Source organism: Meles meles, chromosome 2 (genome assembly GCF_922984935.1).
Source record: "Meles meles chromosome 2, mMelMel3.1 paternal haplotype, whole genome shotgun sequence".
Classification (NCBI taxonomy): domain Eukaryota; kingdom Metazoa; phylum Chordata; class Mammalia; order Carnivora; family Mustelidae; genus Meles; species Meles meles.
The window spans coordinates 126,428,584-126,449,320 of record NC_060067.1 but is presented as its reverse complement, the minus strand read 5'-3'; the positions used below and the strand labels follow the sequence as shown (position 1 = coordinate 126,449,320).

The window sequence follows — 20,737 nt, the reverse complement described above, 5'->3', positions numbered from 1 at the left end:
GGACGAGTATCTCTCGCCAAATGGAGAACACAAGTTTGGCTCCCCAAAGTGATTCTAACCCCCACCCTCGGCTCAGTCTGAGCCAAGCGTCAGGCCTGCGGGAGGAACCGTCCAGGGGATGGAGGGAGGAGGGCGTGGAGGGGCTGCTGCTCTCGCCTTCCCCCACCCATCGCCACTTTGCACGCAGAGCCGGGGCAGACAGCCGGCCTGCGCGACCGCCGTCTGCCTCGCGCTCCAAATCTGCGCGTCCTTCCTGCTGCGCTCCCCTCTCTCGGGTCCCCGGCCCAGGCGAGAACGCGCCCTGCTGCAGAGCGGTGACTCGCAGGTTGGAGTTTGCCCTCGTGTGCGCAGCGTCACTGGCGGGGAGGAGAAGGGAAGGGGTGGGGCGTGGGCTGGGTGGGAGCTGGAGCCCGGGCGGTCCTCGGTGGTGGGAGACGCGGCTGGGAGAGGCCGCCCCCGGAGCCGCGGACGCGGCCGCAGCCGGAGCCGCCTCTCCCTCCCTCCCCTACTCGGTCGCTTCGGCCCGGCGCCCGCACTCGACCTCCCAGCCCTTACTCCACCCCCTTTCCCTGGCCGACCCCCGTCCTCTCCCTGTGTGTGCGCGCTTTAAATAATTTCATCCTTTTTGGCAAAAGGAATAATGCACCTGACTTTACCGGGGGAAACAACAAGCCGAGCAAAACAAGGAACAGATGTAAAAGGAATAAAAGGAGACCGAAAAGAGATGAGACTCATTTAAAGAAATCCAGGGGCTGAAGAGGTGGCTGCAGCGGCAGAGGCTGCTGGAGCTTTCCTGTCTGCGTGAGCGGTGGCGGAGGACGTTTTCACCAGTTGCAGATTGAACCTCCGGAACTCCTGGGTCTGTTGGTTTGCCAAACAAAGTCTTTTCTTCTTTGGCCCCGACACTGAAGAGGCTCCAGACCCCTTCACAAGCTGGCAGTTGCCCGGGAGCCTTCCCAATTTGCTGGCGGAGCAATGAGTCCTTCTGGGCAGAGAATGGGCGAAGGGTACCAGCGGCGGGGCCCTCCCGCCGGGAAGCGCCTTCTGTTCCCCGGGAGGAAAGGGTCACCCCGCGGGCTGCCGAGCGGCGGCGGCGCCGCCACCGGGGCTCAGCGCTTCCTGCTCGGGCTCTTCATGCACGCGTGGCTGTGGGCGGCCTCGGGTTCATATGCCCAGGTGTTCAACCTCAGCCTTTCCGTGGACGAAGGACTTCCTCCGGACACTCTAGTAGGCGACATCCGCGCAGGGCTGCCGCCTGCACAGCAACAGGAGGGGGGCGGCTTTTTTCTATCCGAGGATTCGAATGACTCACCGCTGCTGGACGACTTCCACGTGCATCCGGACACCGGCATCATCCGCACGGCTCGGTGCCTGGACCGCGAGCGGCGGGACCACTACAGCTTTGTGGCCGCCACGCTGCTGGGCGCCGTGGTGCAGGTGGAGATCCGCGTCAACGATGTGAACGATCACTCGCCCAGCTTTCCCCGCGACTCCCTGCAACTCGACGTCTCCGAGCTCAGCCCTCCAGGCACCGCCTTCAGCCTGCCAGGTGCACACGACCCGGACGCCGGCCTGTTCAGCACGCAGGGCTACACCCTGATGCAACCGTCCGACCTCCCCGAGGACCCCGCAGGACCGTTCTTCCAGTTGCGCTACGGAACCCCGGGGTCATCACCGTCCTCTTCGCCCCCGGAGCCCCTGGACTTGGTGCTGCTGCGGCGCCTGGACCGAGAGGCGGCGGCGGCACACGAGTTGCATATCGAAGCCTGGGACGGCGGCCGCCCGCGGCGCACCGGCCACCTGCGTGTGGAGCTACGGGTGCTAGATGAGAACGACAACCCGCCGGTCTTCGAGCAGGGCGAGTACCAAGCCGCCGTGCGGGAGGACGCCCGGCCCGGCGCCGAGGTCTGTCGCGTGCGCGCCACCGACCGCGACTTGGGACCCAACGGCCACGTGCACTATGGCATCCGCGCCCGGCAGGCGCTCGGGCACCTGGGCGATGCGGCCTACTTCACGGTTGAGGAGCTGACCGGCGTGGTGCGGGTGCAGAGGCCGCTGGACCGCGAGGCACAGGCATGGCACCAGCTGGTGGTCGAGGCCCGCGACGGAGGGGCTGAGCCCGAGGTTGCCACTGTACGCGTGTCCATCGCGGTGCTGGACGTGAATGACAACCCGCCCGCCATTCACCTGCTCTTCCTCACGGAGGGAGGGGCCGCGCGCGTTTCCGAAGGCGCCGCACTCGGCGACTACGTGGCTCGCGTCTCCGTGTCAGACGCGGACGGTGATCCCGAGCAGGAAGAGGAGGCCGTCGGGGAGCCTGGTGCGGGTCTGGTACGCGAGAGCATCTCCTTGTCCCTGGAGGGCGGGGACGGAGCCTTTGCGCTGCGCTCTGGCGGCTCCCCCGGGGTATTTTTCCTTTGCGTCGAGGGGCCCCTGGACAGGGAGAGCTTCGACCTGTATGATCTGAGACTGGTGGCCACGGACTCGGGCTCCCCGCCGCTGAGCACAGAGGAAACGCTGCTGCTCCGGGTTGCCGACCTCAACGACCAGCCCCCTCTCTTCAGCAGGGCGCATTACCTGGCCTCCGTGTCAGAGGCCGCGGCCCCGGGCACCGCGGTCGTGTGGGTCAGCGCCTCGGATGCGGATGAGTCTGGCACAGACCACGCGCGGCTGCGCTACGCACTGGTCCACCTTCCTGTTCGCTGCCACGCGGAAGGTGTGTGGCCCACCGCGGGATGCAGGCCGTCCTTCACTATTGATCCTGAGAGCGGAGTGATCAGCACCGCCCAGAGTCTGGATCGAGAGGTCCAGGAGGCAGTAGAGTTGAGAGTGGTAGCCCAAGACCTAGGAGAACCCCCACTCTCTGCCACCTGCCTGGTGAGCATCACCGTGGAGGACGTGAATGACAATGAGCCCGTCTTCTTGAGGCAGGTGTACAACGCCACCCTGGCGGAGCACGCGCCGGTTGGGCACTGCTTTTTGCAGGTAAGTTCGTCATGCTTCCTGGATCAGCCTCTGGATTCTAGAAAGGCCTGGGAAGAGAGGACAGGATTAAGGGAATCCAGGGAGGGAACATTGTTATGTAGGTGGTTGTACCCTGGTTCCAAAAGCTGGGGGGCCTGACCTTCCCGTCCTCCTCTACAGTGAAGCGAATGGGCACCCTGTGGGCACCTAACTTTTCTGTCAGGGGCTTACACTGAGTGATCTCTGAGGTCCTTTCTACTTCACGTGGTATTTGGATCTTGAGTTTGCTTAAGGAATCTGGGTTTCCTTCATGCTGAATATGGGCACCCACATTGATTTGGGAGGGACCACTCACTCTCAAACAGTATGCAAATGGTGGTGTCTCATATTTTGTGGTATCATTGTTTGGCGTCTTAGAGAAATAAGGTGGTCCTCAGAAATTATTTTTTCCCAAATAATAATAATACACTTTAAACACCAAAACTGTTAGAGTAACCATTTGCAGAGATTTAAAAAAAAATACATTTTGTACCTTTCTTAGAGGCTTAGAAGGCTAGTTGAAGACAGTAAGTCTTTTTTTTTTCTTTTTTTCTTTCTTTTTTTTTTTTAAATCAGCTGTGAGTTGAGTTTCTCCAGTGAACCTTCAGGACTCTGAGAAGTAGTGGGGCTCAATTATACAATGGAAATCTTTACCTTGCTTTTTGGAAATTCTGCCTTTAGAATTCTGATCTCTCCTTCAATCTCAGAATGTTATGATTTGGTTCTTTCTAGCACCAGTCCTCATTGGTTCCAATTTCCTCTTTCTTTCCTTTTTTTGTTTTTTGTTTTTTGTTTTTGTTTCTGAAGTGTAGTTGACACGCAATGTTTGTTACATTAGTTTCAGAAGTACAAGGTGATGTGACAACTCCATACATTAGGCTGTGCTCACAAGTGTAGCTACTATCGGTCACCATAAAACACTATTGCAAAACTATAACTACATTTCCCTGTGTGATACCTTTCATCCTGGGGTCTTGTACATTTCAGTAACTGGAAGCCTGTACTCCCACTCCCCTTCACCCTTTTTGTCCATCTCCTCTCTGGGTGGGAATCTAAATTGGTACAGCCAATGTGGAAAACTGTATAGAGAGGTTCTTCAAAGAACTAAAAATAGAAATACCATTTGATCCAGTAATTTCAGTACTGGGTAAAGAAAAAAAACACTAAATAGAAAAGATATATGTATCCTTATGTTTATTGTAACATATTTAGAATATACAAGATATGGATGTAACCTAAGGATCCATCAGTACATGAATGGATAAACAGGATGTGGTACACACACGAATATTACTCAGCCATAAAAAAGAATGAGATCTTGACTTTTGTGACAACTTGGGTGAACCTAGAAGGTATTAGGCTAAGTGAACAAAGTGAGACAGAGAAAGACTGATACCATATGATTTCACTTATATGTGGAATCTAAAAAACAAAACAAAGGAACAGAGCAGAAACAGACCAATTTCTAGTTTCTTATCCCACGTGATATAAACGGATTTCTAAGATTGACTTATTTTTCCAAGATAACTTGAATAAATGCAAAGAGCCTGAGAGACTAGTGAGCGAATCTCCAATGCTTTCTTTAGCTCTCAAGCTGGGTTATTTAAGACCTCTCCTGCTTTGGGCACCTAGGTGGTTCAGTCATTAAGCATCTACTTTTGGCCCAGGCCATGATCTCAGGGTCCTGGCATCAAGTGCCCCATCAGGCTCCTTGCTCAGCGGGGAGTCCACTTCTCTCTGTCTGCCGCTCTGCCTACTTGTGGTCTCTGTCTCTCTGACAAATAAACAAATAACACCTTTAAAACAAACAAACAAAAAAACCTCTACTTCTTATTCCCTGTTTCTCAGGGATAGGGCCTTAACTTCTATAGGTTATGTCTCAAATAATAACCTTTAGATAATCAAGATGTTATTATATTATAAAAATGAGTTTCGTGACTGCTTCTGTCTTCTGAATCCTTTAGCTCTGCAAGCAGTAAAAATCTCCATCTCTTTCTCTAGAATGATTGGCAGCTCTGTGAGTTGCTAGGTTATTCAAAGAAGGCTTGAGAATCAATGAATGCTTGCTGTTGAGACAGACATCCACAGATGTCAGTGAGTAGCCAATGGAAGTTCATCTCTCTCTCAAGCAAAGTTTGATATGAGACAAATTAGCTGGTATTCCTCCATCCAGTGTAGGGCCAGGCCTGGGCATGACTTAGATCACATCCACCAAGGTCCCATTGGCCAGAGCTCAGGTGCACGCCAAAGGAGGCTGACAGAGGTAAAGCACCGCATAGATGCCAGTGTGCACGGATAATTTCTGCCACGGATTTCTAAAAATGAAGTCAGAATAAGTGAGAAGTTGGATTTGATGATTTTTAAGATTTCTTCCATCTGAAGACTTTGACGGTCTTGGTATGAAATAGTGCAGCTTGGCTCCATTTGAAGGAAAATAGGCAGGGTGGATTAATTGTAATTCTCTTGATTAGAACCTTTCTTTAGAATTGTTTCTAAAATGAGATGATTCTGCCGGGAGGTGTGTTTATCCCATTATTATGATTCGGTATTCAGCAGATCCTTTAGGCGAACCAAAAGCTCAAGGGGAGGACTTGGCTCAAGGGGAGGACTGCATCTCCAAAGGCAAAAAACCTTTTCTGGTTGCCAAGTATCACTGTAAATAGTACTAAGTGATGCTAATTAGAATTTCTGGAAATTCCAGTGATGCAGGCCCTCAAGGCTACAGAAACCCTCTTATACACTGACTTCCCTGGTGGCCTTTTCCCAGCAGCTGTGTGAACTGTCCATGTTCTCTAAGTCCACTAGCTGGCTCTGTCCCCTACTTTCCAGGTAAACCTCACCAGGTGTCTCCCATCTGTTTCGTGTCTTTTTACTCTCACTCCTTCTTTTTACCACTTTGTAAAACCGAACCTTCGCAGCTAGCCCTTGGGTCTCATGGCCTTTCCTTTCTTCCAAGACTTTCTTTAATTACATTGTACTGATATTTACAACCCTACCTTCTTTCTCTTGCTCTCCACCACTTTTCTCTGTTTGGACTGCGTATCTGTTCAGTTCTCCTTTGTCTAATCAAACAAAAGCAAAATGAGAAGCAACAGGAGGAAAAATAAGTTCTTTCCTGTATTCCCTAAAAGGGAATACCGTGTCATCTAATGAAATAAAGGCTTGAACCTTCAAGGTGTCTTGGCTGTCACCCCACATTATTGATCCTTGAGGTTCTTCCACTCTTGATACTGCTTCTGCTGCTACCATAGTGCTGGCCACCCTCCTGTGCCCTGGTGCTTCCCGAACCCCTTTATATTCTCATACCCAAATCAGAACTTTACAAAGACTTTAAAGGTGAGGGAGAATGACAGAATTTAATGCCAAGTAGGAGAACCAGTAGTAACCTGAGATTGGTGACCTCTAGTCCCAAGGGGTTTTCACAACCTTGCAGGCACTCACCTGGATTCTTAATTCCTTGCTCCCCACTGTCCCCCATGCGGAGAACCTCTTCTTCACAACCCACCCCGCAGGAGTTCCTCTCAGTGTCTCTATATGGCCCAGGCGGAGAGGGATTTCTACTCAGCAGACACTCAAGGGTTACCTCCCCAAATTCAGAGTCTGGCCTAAAAGATGCTTTTTCTCCTCAGATTACCGTCAAAAAGACAAACTTCCACAAGTACTGTGATGTGAACTGTGCTTACAGACTTTATCACCAGCATTTATAGCTGAATCACAGCAATGCTGTCTCGAGTACTGTCTCAGATTTCCTCAAATATCATTACCGGGTTCATTCACTAATTCATTTATTTAATCAAACAGCAAACTCGATTGAATAAACACACCATTCCATGAGCAAATATCTGTGAAGTACCCCTTACAGATGGGAACTAGTGTTAGTGCTGAGGATAGAGCAGTGAGCAGACAGGGCCAGGTCCTTGGGCTACCAGAGCCTATGGTGCTGGTGGTGGTGGTTGGGGCGGCGGGGGGGGGGGGGGGGGCTCTCTCCCTCTCTCCACTTCCCTAAACTGCTCAGGTATTATTGCTTCCCGTTTAACCAGTGAAAGTTGCCATCGATAAACAGACAGCCAACAGTCTGTCAAGAATGCTCAGGATATGTTCTATCATACAACATGCCTGTTGGGGGGCGGGCAGGAGGGGGAGGGAGGGGGAGAAAGCTCGGAAATAACTTATGTGTACTTCTTGAAGGACCCTTGCTCCACCTCCACTAGCTGATCCTTCCGCAGCCTCCTGTTCTGATGTTCGCTCATCATTATGCTAAACCCTGTCTCTCAAAAGGCAGCTGTGTTTTTAAATTTAAATCCAATCAGCTTTTCTTAATCATGAAGCATTTTGGACTGTGGCCCGCTCACTCCCTCTTTCTTGAAGGCTGCCACATTTGTCTTCTCTTTCTGCCTCTCTCTTGCCAGGTTGTCCTTTTCTTCTTGGACCTCCACCCCCCACCCCCCAACCCCCAGTGGTGGAGGTGCAGGTATGGGCATCAGTCTTCCTCTCACTTTGCTCTTTTCTATGCTTTCCTCTCTATATTCCCAGAACAGCTTTCTCCCCCTACCCACGGGGTCAGCCTCTCTTATAAACTCACATTCACATTTCTCTACCTTGTATGTGTCTCTACCTTGGTATATTTTGGGCACCTTAAATCTAACATTTCCCAAACCAAAGTCATTTCCTTTCTAGCACTAACGTCTTTCTTTCTTAACTTTTGTTCATTAGCTCCTTTCTGAAACGTTCCCATTTTCGCTAATGTGTCCTTTCCATAGATGTGTTTATGCATTTGGTGTGTGTCTGTGTGTGTGGATCTGCTGTTTGTTGGAGTGGTTGTGTTTGACATTTTTGAAAAGTAAAGGACCAGGGTAAAGAGCAGGTCATGACTCAAACCACTCAGTTGGGGAAAAAGCAGATCTTGAGAGGGCACTTGGCTGTGCTTGTTCATTCGCTCTCGTGGTCTGACTTTTAGGAACCCATCTAAGAGGGAGCCGCAGCAGTGGCCATTAAAGATCCTATCTACCCCTGGGAAGACCCTGAGGGATGGAAAGACCGGATTCCTGCAGGGCTCCATGGACCAGAAAGGACTAAAGTGTATCTTGTTTCAGATTATATCTTTCAGGGTTACTTCTTTTTAAAAAATATCTCCTAGCTGTTAATAAAGTGTTGCTCAATGTGTTGGATTTGTCTCAACTCTACTATGAAGGTAAAAATGGAGAACCCCAAGCCCCTCCTGGGGTGGTAAGATTTAAGTGAAGGGCCATTCATTGGCTTTAGTCAAATTGTCCAGGGAAAGCAGCCACTCCCTGAAGGCTGAGAGGTGATGAAAGCACAAATCTGCAAGAGAAGCTGAGGGAAAGTGGTTCCTATCTTGGTGGGAGGCCCTTTCTCTCCAGAGCCTTTCCTAGTGCCTTTGAGAGTAACAGACTTGATTAAGGAAGAAGATGTTTCCTAAATTCTTGGTGTCATCTCTGATTCCTCTGTTGAGGTCAACACAGTTGACCGCAGGAGCTGACCCATCTTATGGACGTCAGTATTTCTTACACCCATCCCTTCATTTATACCCATGGCCCTCACCCTAGTTCTGTCCATCATCACTTCTTGTCTTGTATTGCCCTTTCTTCAAACTGGAGATGGTAGCTATATCTTTTTTTTTTTTAAAGATTTTATTTATTTATTTGACAGAGACAGATCACAAGTAGATAGAGAGGCAGGCAGAGAGAGAGAGAGAGAGGGAAACAGGCTCCCTGCTGAAGAGAGCCCTATGCGGGACTGGATCCCAGGACCCTGAGATCATGACCTGAGCTGAAGGCAGCGGCTTAACCCACTGAGCCACCCAGGCGCCCGGTAGCTATATCTTAAATTGTGCTCCCCTCCCACTTAATGTTTTCTCATGTGTCCCGCTCTTCTTTTTCTTTTTCAAAGATTTATTTATTTTAGAGAGACAGAGAGCATGTGTGCATGCAAAGGGACTTCCCACCGAGGAAGGAGCCCAATGTGGGGCTTGATCTCAAGATCCTGCAGTCGCCACCTGAGCCACCCAGGCTCCCCTCTCCCCTTCTTTTCTTAATGTTCTTTGTGGTGCTACAGTTGTCTACTTGTTTTGGTAAAACAGTGGATTGTAAGTAGCTTGTGGGGCTGCAGTTTAATGGTATTTTGAGTCCTCTGTAATTCCCCATGTCCTCCATCAAATGCATTAGAAGTACAGTAACGTTGAATTGTATTGAAGAGCTGCAGAGTGAAAACAAAAGTGAAGTGAGAGCTTCAACTAGTCAGAGTTTTTACTTTTTAATTTTTCACATTTCATTTGAGTGTGTATTAATTTTATTTGAAAGTATGTTTCCTCTGTATAGTTTATCATCGATCCTTTGGAATTCTGTGGTCTGAATTGCATTGCTTATCCATCACCTTCCTACTAGCATACCCTTATTGTTGACGTTACTTGCATGCTTCCATACTTACATAGTATACTGACTTTGATGGTCAATGATTGTCCACTTCTAGCTCTTTTATTGATTTTCTTTCTTTCTTTCCTGCCTCTTTTAAGAGGACATGTCCTGTATATACACATGCATTGAAAGCATGTGAGATTTCCACTGCAGTCATTTGCACCTGTCTCCAGGATATGTCTAGATGACCATCCAACTGTCATCTTCCCTGATTATCCAACTCCTGCTGGCCTTAGCCCTTAGTTCCCAGCATGTGCTGTATATGCCTCTGGCTTTGCTTTAATGACCTGTTTTAAGCACTTGAGATCAACTGTAGAATTCTTAGACTTCATTTTGATATTTCTCTTCTTTCTTTCCCCACACAACTGCTACTCAAGACCCATCAGCTGGCTTTACTTCCTTTTCCCTTTTCCTGCTTGGGAAAGGTGATCAGATGATACATGTGGATGTGTTACAGGAAGGGTATTGTCTAGAATCTGTGGGATGTATCTTTAGTTACAGTCAATAGATAACTTGCCAGGAAATTGTCTAGTTCTTGGTCCTATAATGAAAGATAACTGACACTACTTGGTAGAGTGTTCATAGCTTTGAAGATTGAAATTAAGTTGCATGCAGTGATGAAAAATATAGGCAGGCTCTGGGACTACAGTGCACGTGTTTGAATCTGAGTTCTCCTACTTACTAGCAGTATGATCTTCGGCACTGTACCTCAGACTCCTCCCCTAGAAAATATGGATAACGGTAGTGTCTGCTTGGTAGAGTTTTTGTGTGGCTTATGAATTAATACATGTTTGCTTAGAACGGTGCTTGACTTACAGAAAGTACTCAGTACATATTATATATTATTCAATGTTAGTAAACAAGACTTCTAAAAATGTTGAGGGAAACTATTTTGCCTGATACAGCAATCAGTCATTAAAAATGACATTTCAAATTAAGATTGTCTTGTACTGAAAGATGGAAGAGGAGCAGAAATACATTTAAAAGGTGTATCAGGTTTTAGCTAGATTTCTATGTTTCTGGCAATGAAAGCAGAAATCTGTTTTACTTAATTTGGATACTTGTAACATCTTATAGGTTAGGAATACCACCTGTCTTAAGGAAGGTTCAGATGACCTTTCAATAGCAAACCTTCCCATCCCCCCCCCCCCCCCCCCCCCCAGAAAGCGCTGTGAGGATCTTAGAGACACTAGGCCCTGTGGTATGAGCAGTGGCCAAGGCTTCTGAGCAGTGGGTCGTGATTCCTCATGGGTCCACCTCAGGGGTGCTCCCCACCTTAGGGGTGCTCCCCACCACACTGAGACTCAGCACCAAACACTGACCCCTCTCAGCTGTGCAGGGATGAATCTAATTTTTGTGTGGCTTAGTGTCTTCTTTTCTGTTGATCCATTATTACTTTCGAGTCTTTTATTGGGAAAGCATGGAATAAGACAGTACTGGACTTGGAGTCAGAATACCTTGGTTCCGACTCTGACTGCACTGCTAGTTCTAACTAACTTTACCGGCCAGTTCTCTCATCCATGAAATGTGTATTTGTCAAAAATAAAATGTGTTTCTATATTACGAGGAATTGATTCACACGATTACAGAGACAGAGAAATCCCACAATCCCGTCATCTGCCATCTGCAAGCTGAGGACCCAGGAAAACTTGTGTAATTCAGTCCAAGTCTGAAGACCCAAGAACCAGGAGAGCTGATAGTGTGGGTGCCAGTCAGGGGCGGAAGAAGGCTGATGTCTCTCCCAATACAGTCAGGCCGAGAGGCAGCTCATCCCACCTCCTTCTTTTTGTTCTAGTCAGGCCTCCAGTGGACTGGATGATGCCCACACACATCGGGGAGGGCGTTCTGTTTTACTTACTTCCTCAATACACATATTGATGTCCAGGGATGCCTGCGTGGCTCAGTCGGTTAAGCGTCTGCCTTTGGCTCAGGTCACGATGCCAGCATCCCGGGATCGAGCCCCACTTCAGACTCCCTGCTCAGCAGGGAGTCTGTTTCTCCCTCTGCCTGGCACTTCCACTCCTGGTACTCTCTCTCTCTCTCTGACAAATAGATAAAATCTTCAAAACAACATGAAACAAAAACATATATTGATGTCCAGGTGACAATATGTGATGTCCTCTGGAAGCCCCCTGCAGACATAACCAGAAATAATGTTTAGCTACATACCTGGGCATCTCATGGCCCAGTCAAGTTGACACATTATTCATCCCATGCTAGTTCATTCTAGCAACACATTATTGTAAGAATTTAAGATAATACATATGATGTGATGGAAAGTAGGAAGAGTGTAGGAAGAAGTCAGGGCCTTTGCAGGTAACAAGTTTTTTATGCAGTGGACTAGGATGGAGGTTTCATTAGAAACGCACCTTCTAGGGAGTCCCCTGCCCTCTTTTGTGATATATGTTTTTATTTACAGACTTGTGATGGAAGCATTCTATGGTAACTAGGCACTTCTTCTTCTTCTTCTTCTTCTTTTTGCATGAAAAAGTGTAAAACATTCCTAGACACGATCACTTCCAAAAGAGAATGATTTAGGATGGATTTCTGAAAGTTGTGATTAGTAAGATTTCCTTTCTTTGAGGATTGAAGTCTGACAATAAATTAATTTTATCAACACCTTGACACCAGACTTACACTAACGAGCCCCTTGCCTTCTAAATTATAAATTAAAAGTGAGCAACTATGAAAGTAATGTATGCTTTCATAGCCCATTAGGGAAATTATGCTAGATCATTTTTAGAAATGCCAGGTTACTTCTTGAAATCTTCCTGAATTAAAATCTTCATTTTAAAGGATTTTGTGCTTTATGGCGCAGGTAGATCAGATGAATATCATAACACATATCAATTTTCATTAAAACACTATTTAGGATTGTATAGTCTATGTGATGATAGTATAAATTGGAATAACCATAGTGTGTCTGGTTCCTATATTGAAGACATGGGAAGAGATAGCCCATGAAGGACTTTCAGTATTTGCCTAGAGTTTGGCCTTTGTTATGGAAGCAAGCAGGAGAGAGGATGGGAGGCTTTAGAGGAGAGATTGACATATGTCAAGTAAGGTTTTAAGAAGCCTTGTCTTGGGTTAGTAGCAGGAGATAGGGAATCCAAGTAAGAGAGTCCTGACACTCTTGTCATAATCCCTATTCAGCCACGAGGGCTTGACCCTGTGGGAATGGTCATGTAAGGTAATGGGGAAGAGTGGCCTGAGAGGCATTATAAAGGAAGGATTGGTACAACTTGAATAGGATGTGAGGAGAGTCATGCTGGGGGAAGCAAAAAATGGTGCCCAATTTCAATCTGCTTTGTGGGAAGAATAGGAAAAGCTGGAGGTGAGAGTTTTGGGGGAAAGAACGCTCATTCAGTCAAGTGTCTGGCCTGTTGAGTATGAATTAATGGCCAGTAGTCCAGGAAAAGGTGTCTTGATGGCTATTTAGATAGAACTAAGTGCAGACAAGAGCCTGAGGTTGACAAGAGAACATCGGAAGACATTCACGTGGAGGTGAGAATCAAAGCTGTGGAAGCGGGGAGACTGAGAGAAGAGACTGAGAGAAGAGTCAATGGCTCAGGACGCCGGCTGGCGCAAGGGTCTCGCCACTCCTCTGCGATGGGAGGGCAGGTCTCTGTGTGGCTGCTTCTACTGCTGTTTTGTTTGTTTGGTCTCCTCAGCCTAGTGGACAGAGACCAGATGCATGGCTGGCAGGTTACCCCATTTCCTGAGCGAATCCGCACTGCCTCTCAAATACTTGGTACCCCTCACCATGCTCCCAGGAGCTAAGTAAGGTGCGCACTCTGGCTCTGCTATTTTCTCTTCTGCACCATCTTTCTTTACTACAAACATCCTCGTCAGTCCCTCATATGCATTTTATTTTTATTTTTTTAAAGATTATCTATTTATTTATTTATTTGGCAGAACATATGAGAGAGAGAGAGAGTAGTGGAGGGAGAGGGAGAAGCAGACTCCTCACCAAACAGGGAGCCTGATGAGGGGCTCCATCCCAGGACCCTGGGATCATGACCTGAGCTGAAGGCAGAGGCTTAACTGATGGGGCCACCCGGGTGCCCCCCTCCATATACATTTTATCCATTTTGTCTCCATTATAACTCTTGCCATTCAGCCAAACTGGTCTTAGATTCTCCGATTTGTCCCAGTATTGATTTGGCCCAAATTGAATTTTGTTGTTACTTTGATTCCAGGAGCACCATCCCACAGCCAGACTTTACTAATCTGGAGGTATCCAGAACTTCTCCTCTCAGCTTGTATTCTGGCGGATCATTGCCTCCTGGCATTTCAGCTCTCTCAGTCTTTGATTTAATTTATATTTGCTTTTTGAACCTAGATTTTCTCTTAGGCCCCTTATTCTTCCTTTTCTTTCTTTAGCTATCAGCCCCTTCCATGCTTTAGTTCCTTCTTTGTCCAGCTAGAATTCTCAGAGGCATGCTGCTAACCCTTGCTCTTTCATATGTGTCCATACTACCGATGGTGGATCGATCCAGCACTATGCTCTCCCCCCATAGTTGTACCGGGGAATGCTGCTGGAATAATTCTGCATGGCGGTTGTTTCCATAGTAAGTGTGTGGTATCAGCTGGGCCTTCCGTTCTGCTAGGCAATCTTGTCTTCACTCTGGCATCTCTCCCCACAACTTCACTCTCTTTCAGCATCATGTCTTGCTCCCTTTTCTCTTACAGGTAATCATGCCTCCTACTCAGTAGACTCCAGAAGGTGAAAACGTGCTTGCGTTTTGCCTCCCATTATCAGACTTTCCTGTCTCTGTGCCATCCAGTCCCCAAGGACTAGGTGCTTCTCCTCCATCCAAATCAAACCCATCCATGGCTTCTCCACACTTCACCTCTTCCATCTTTTCTAACATTGCTTCTCAGTTATACCCCCTCTCCTCTTTTATCCCTGCTTCTCTACTCTTTCCTTCTCTTTAGCATGTACTGTGCCTCTCCTATTGTTGGCAGTGTTTCCAAACCAAGTCTGTGGGCATGCTGCCTCTGTTTGCTCAACTTCCTACCTCAGTCTAACACCTGTTGGCCCATCTCCTTTTGCACCTAACCATATGTTAAGAGCTCTTTCTCACTTGAAGGAAGGTTCTAGAAAATTCTACTATGTCCCCTTTAGGGTCTGGTATCCCTTGATGATGGATTCAGTACTTCTAGAGCTAAAGTGGTCTTCTTCAGCATCTGCTAGTATAATGAATTTGTGAAGAAAGTGTAGCTCTGAGTGTGTGGAGGCATTTTAGCTCTCATTATGTCCAGGTGTCCTTGAGTTGAACAGAGGAAGAGGGATCTAGTGGACAAAAGTGTGTACTTTGGAGCCAGGCAGAACTGGTTTTAAATTTCCTTAGTAGCTTGACTTGGAGCAAGTTGCCAAAGCTTTGGAAGCCTCAGTTTCTCATTCATAAAATTGGGATGATAGGATCTCCCAATTCCAATCTCCACACCCCATAAGGCAGGTGTGGAGATTGAATGAGATGATGAATATCCAGTGCAGAGAGCAGTGCCTGGCACATAGTAAACTCCCAGGAAAGTTTATTATGTGGACCTTCATCAGTATTTGATTAAACTGAGAAGCCAAGGGAGAATGGAAGAAACAAAGGTCAGTCTTTTGTTTGAAAAATCCCAATGACTAGTCATGTTAAATGACTAGAAATATGATTCTGAACCTCAAATGACATTCTAGGAAAGTGCACTGGATTAATTACTATGTAGAGTTTCAGTCCCAAATATGGCCTGGGTCTTAGCTGGGAGAAACACAGGGGCCATGTGAGCCATGAGAATACCTTCACCTCTTGGTTTAAAACTAAGATTAGCCTGAATCTCCTGTTCCTGACAGTCCTTCATAGCTCATCTCTGGTCATTCTTGCCAGTCTCAGAGCTTTTACTCTGGACACTTCTCTGGCCTTCCAAGGTCAAGGGAAGGGCATTTTTTAAAAAAGATTTTATTTATTTATTTGACAGACAGAAATCACAAGTAGGCATAGAGGAAGGCAGAGAGAGAGAGGAGGAAGCAGGCTCCCTGCTGAGCAGAGACGGTGATGCGGGGCTTGATCCCAGGACCCTGGGATCATGACCTGAGCTGAAGGCAGAGGCTTTAACCCACTGAGCCACCCAGGTGCCCCGGGAAGGGCATTTTTTAAGAAAAAGACACCACTTGGTTTTGTTTTGCTGCACATGTCTCTTGCGATATGTTATCCCAGTGAAGGGGAAAGGCATTGAGTCCCTAATATGGCTGACTTTTGTCTTCATTTTTAAATGTTACTGTCCTAAGAGCTTCTTCTCATTCAGGAGTAGAAGTGGGGCAAAGAGAAAAAGAGAGATGCTTTATGTTTTCTTTCAATTAAAGAGGAACACTATCATTTGTACCATTTGTACCAAATGATAGTGTTCCTTTAACCAACATTTATTAATACACACTACTTTAAGCATGGACTGAGCATAAAATAAAGTCACAGTGATTTTGAATAATTTAATTTATTGTCAGAAATTTACTAACAGAAAAAAAAGGACATCAGTTAAAATTTATTTGGATACCTTCTTTAAGAAAGCCAAATAACAAAAATCATTCCTTAAAACTTCTTTGCACATCAAAATAGGAGACTTACTGTTAAGATATGTTATAATTAGAATATTAACGTAAACTTTTCAGTTTTATTTTATTTATTTTAGTTTTTAAAAAGATTTTATTTACTTGAGAGAGAGAGAGAGAGAGCTTCTACTTCTACAAGGGGGGATGGAGGGGCAGACAGAGGGAGACACAGACTCCCTGCTGAGGAGGGAGCCCATGAGGCTCAGTCCCAGGACTCTGAGATCATGACCTGAGCCAAAGGTAAATGCTTAATTGACTGAGCCACCCAGATGCCCCTAGTTGTATTTTAATGTGCTCTGTGTAACTTTGATATATTAAGATCAAGTAAAAATTTTTTGTGCTCACTTTTAGAAATTGAAATTTACATTTTCCATTTTAAATCATGGCAGTAATTTTTAATTGTTGCATTTTTTCGATGTTATTGTTGGTTTACTTCATATTAAATCCTCAGACAAGAAAATACCATCCACTTGATGCTTTTGGGAAATGTATTGTGGCAAAAGGATAGCAAAGAGAAAAGAACAGGGGGGCATGGATGGCTGTCGTTAAGCATCTACTTTCCGCTCAGGTCATGATTCCAGGATCCTGGGATCAAGTCCCGCTTCTGGCTCCCTGCTCAGACGGAAGCCTGCTTTTCCCTCTCCTACTCCCCTCAACCCCTCCCCCCCCCCCACTGCTGCTTGTGTTCCCTCTCTCAATGTCTCTGTCTCTCTGTCAACTAAATAAAAAAAATCTTAACTAAAACAAAGAGAAAAGAACAAAAGAGAACTTGAGGCAATTTCTGATCAGTTTGGTTACTGACAGGTGATCCCCAAATTCTGTTCAAGAGACTGTTCTCCACCTTTAAAAGCCCTTCTGTTCAGATTATTCTGAGTGTTCTTTTGTTCTTCATTTAAATCAGTTGCATAGGAATAGCCATTGTTATATTTTCAAGAGAGTAAAGATTATTTCTAGCCTTACCATAAATGGACTTAAAGACCCTTTGATTTTTAACTGTTGTCTAGTAAGAAACTTCCTGAGTTGTATACTCTGCTTGATGTCTGCTTTTGGGAACACGGAGGACATTATTGTTTACATAGAGTGACTTGTCTAGTTCTTCAGAATGTCTGTTCTAAAGGAACTAAGGCACGAGGTAAAGAGCAATCTAAGCATGGGCACTGTTTTCTTTCCTTTGAAGTATAGATTGTTTTAAGTACTGAGTTGTTAAAAAAAAAATACAAAGGCTGTTCTGTTGCATTAGGGCATAAACAAGAACACAGTATTTCAGTGGTGGCAGCTACTTTGTTTCCTGGACTCATCTCACAAGAATTTTTATATGCTATTTTCCCTGTGTAGAATCTGATTGGCATGTTTATGTCTATTCCATTTCCATCGCCTCTATCAGTGCAGCGCAAAGAAGAGAGGTGACAGGAAGTGTATTTCCTACCATTGAGTTTGGCTGAGCAGTATAGGGAAAATAATTTACAGTGACCATTTGAGGAAAATCAGTTCTTAGCGAGCCTTGTCCAAATGCAAATGACCAGCTAGGATCATTAAGACCAAGTTTTTATATGCTATGCCAGAGAATTTTTTAAAATCTATTTTTACCCATACCCTCTCCCACCCTCCACCTGGGAAACACAAGTTTGTTTTCTGTATCTAAGAGTTTGTTTTCTTATTTGTCTCTTTTTATTTTCTTTGTTTGTTTTGTTTTAGAAACTTTTGTCTAAGTAGAAATCAGTTTTCCTATGTTTCTCTTTTTGTAAGTCAAGACTCTGAGCCCAAATACTTCACAATCATCTTTTACCAAGTACATTGTCCTCTTATCCTGTATCAGATAGAAGCTGACATTTCCCTTGATAAATGCTTTCTTTCAAAATCATCTGTAACATAGATCTGATTTCATTACTCATGATTTAAAGCCTTCAATGACACTCTACTAGTTGGAAGATCAAGTTCAAAATCCTTGCTTAGTCCATTCTGCCTGCCTTTCTATCCTTGTTTCAAGGAACCCTCCCCAATTCCTTTATATTTCATGAAGGCACCTGCTCTTTCTTTTTTTTTTTTTTTAAGATTTTATTTATTTGACAGACAGAGATCACAAGTAGGCAGAGAGGCAGGCAGAGAGAGAGAGAGGAGGAAGCAGGCTCCCTGCAGAGCAGAGAGCCCCACATGGGGCTCAATCCCAGGACCCTGGGACCGTGACCTGAGCTGAAGGCAGAGGCTTTAACCCACTGAGCCACCCAGGTGCCCCGGCACCTGCTCTTTCTTATCTCAGACCTTGGCTTTGTATTATGGACTGAATGCTTGTCTTATGTTGAAACTCTTACATTGAAACCCTAACCCCCCAGTGTGATGGTTCTTGGAGGTGGGGCCTTTGGGAGGTAACTTAATTTAGATGTGGTCATGAGAGTGCCCCTGCCCAATGGGATTAATATCCTCGTAAGAAGAAGATGATATAGCAAAGGAAGCCATCAGCAAAATGAAAAGGCAGCCTACTGAACAGGAGAAAATATTTGCAAATCATATATCTGATAAGGGGCTAATATCCAATAGCAGAGCAATCTGATTTAAAAAATAGGCAGAAGAGCTGAACAGTTATTTTTCCAAAGAAGATATGTGGATGGCCAACAGGTACATGAAAAGATGCTCAACATCATTATCAGGGAAATGCAAATCAAAGCCACAGTGAGATATCTATCACTTCATACATGTTAGAATGGCTAGTATCAAAAAGATAAGAAATAACAAGTGTTGGCAGGGATGTGGAGAAAAGGATGGTACCCTTGTGCTCTTTTTTTAGTTGGAATGAAAATTGGTGCAGCCACTGTGGAGAACAGTATGGAGATGCCTCAAAAAATTAAAAATAGAACTACCTTGTGATCCAGTATTTCTATTTCTGGGTATTTATCTGAAGAAAACAAAAACATTAACTTGAAGAGATATCTGCACTCCGTGTTCATTGCCTATTATTCACAATAGCCAAGCTATGCAAACAGTATAAGTGTCCATCAACACACATGAATGGATAAAGAAATAGTAGTATACTTATACGCACTGGAATATTATTCAGCCATTAAAAAACAATGAAATCCTTCAATATGTAACAATAAGGATGGGCCTCAAAGGCATTATGCTAAGTGAAATAAATGGAGAAAAACAAATACCATATGATCTCTCTTATATGGGGAATCTAAAAAGCATACAAAAAACCAGCCCATTGGGCTCCCTGCTTGCTCTCTCTCCCTCTCTTGCTGTCTCTGTCTCTGTCAAATAAATAAATAAAATCTTAAAAAAAAAAGCAAACAAAAACAAACAGAGCTCTTACAGAGAACAGATTAATGGTTGCCAAAAGCAGGGGTGGGGGTGGGAGAGATGAGTGAACTTTTTTTTTTAGTGTAAATAAATTGAATAATTTATAATTAAAGAAGGAAAAAAGAAAGACCAGAGCTTGTTCTCCCCACCATGGGAGGAAATACGGGTGTACGTAAGTCAGGAAGGGGGCTCTCACCAGGACTGGACAATATTAGCACTCTGATCTCAGCCTTCCAGTTCCAGAACTGGGAGGAATGGATTTCTCTCTCTCTCTCTCTCTTTTTTTTTTAAGATTTTATTTATTTATCTGACAGAGAGAGAGATCACAAGTAGGCATAGAGGAAGGTAGAGAGAGAGGGGGGAAGCCGGCTCCCTGCCGAGCAGAGAGCCCTATGCAGGGCTAGATGCAGGGCTCGATCCCAGGACCCTGGGATCAAGACCTGAGCTGAAGGCAGAGGCTTAAACCCACTGAGCCACCCAGGTGCCCCTGGATTTCTCTTTTTAAAGTCAGGTAGTCCATGGTATTTTATTAGGGCTTACCGAACTAAGACACTGGTTCCTCTCTTCGCTTGAAATGTCCTCTGCTCCAGGTCTCCCTTCCCCCACCACTCTTACTGGTTCCTTGAAAATATTGTGTCTTTAGGAAGCCTTCCTTGACCATCTAAGGCTCCTACCTAGTCACTGTTAAGTCCTGTCTTATAAACACCCATAGAGTGTAAGGACCTCTTTAGCCAGAGCCCTTCAGTCTGTTAAACAATAACCTTGTTGTTTAACCCTTAAACTGTCCCTGCGCCTCTTCCCCCGGGGGACTTACTTAAAATACAAGTCCCAGACACCAGCCCCAGGTAACAAAGCACAGATACAAGGGTGGGTGGAGCCAGGTGGAGACATCCTATCGGTGGGGGGATGCATACTGTCTCCTAGCTACCAAGGAGTATGGGCCCCGCCCTCTGGGTGCCTTTTGGGCGCCAATTCTGACCAGGGTGATAGGCTAATTCAAATATCTACTAGGGTAAATTGTAATTCAACTGGTCACCTAGTATGACTGTGCAGCTCTCTCTGTTACAATTTCATTGACCACCTGTGCGGGGCCAGGCCCAACCACATGGCCTTTGCCCTTGAAAGCTAGTCTGTGAAGCAGAGAGAGGTCTCTCTCTGTAAGAGGTGTGGCCTGAAAGTTCGGTTTGATTCTTGATGCTTGGCTCGAAATAAAGCTTTGCTTGACCTTCGCTTTGTATCAGTCTCACTCCTTTAATCACGGACCCATTATTGGGGGACCTAACAAGAGTATATGTGTTATACAGTAAATCTCTTTTTTAGCATACCTCATACAGGTAACCTGTGTAACATGCCTCCCTGCTCATGATAAGCTTCACAAGATGATGGTAGAAGCCTTATCTGTCTTCCTTAC

At 45.8% G+C, this 20,737-nt stretch overlaps 1 protein-coding gene across 1 annotated transcript in view; it reads left to right on the top strand.

The window, feature by feature from the left end:
* The first annotated feature begins 799 nt into the window (after window positions 1-799).
* The window catches only part of DCHS2 (dachsous cadherin-related 2), a 251,765-nt gene continuing 231,827 nt past the window's right edge, over window positions 800-20,737 (top strand). The window contains exon 1 of the mRNA XM_045987317.1: window positions 800-2,985. Coding sequence (XP_045843273.1) covers window positions 976-2,985 — 2,010 coding nt within the window. The 5' untranslated portion in view covers window positions 800-975. The remainder of the gene's footprint in view (window positions 2,986-20,737) is intronic.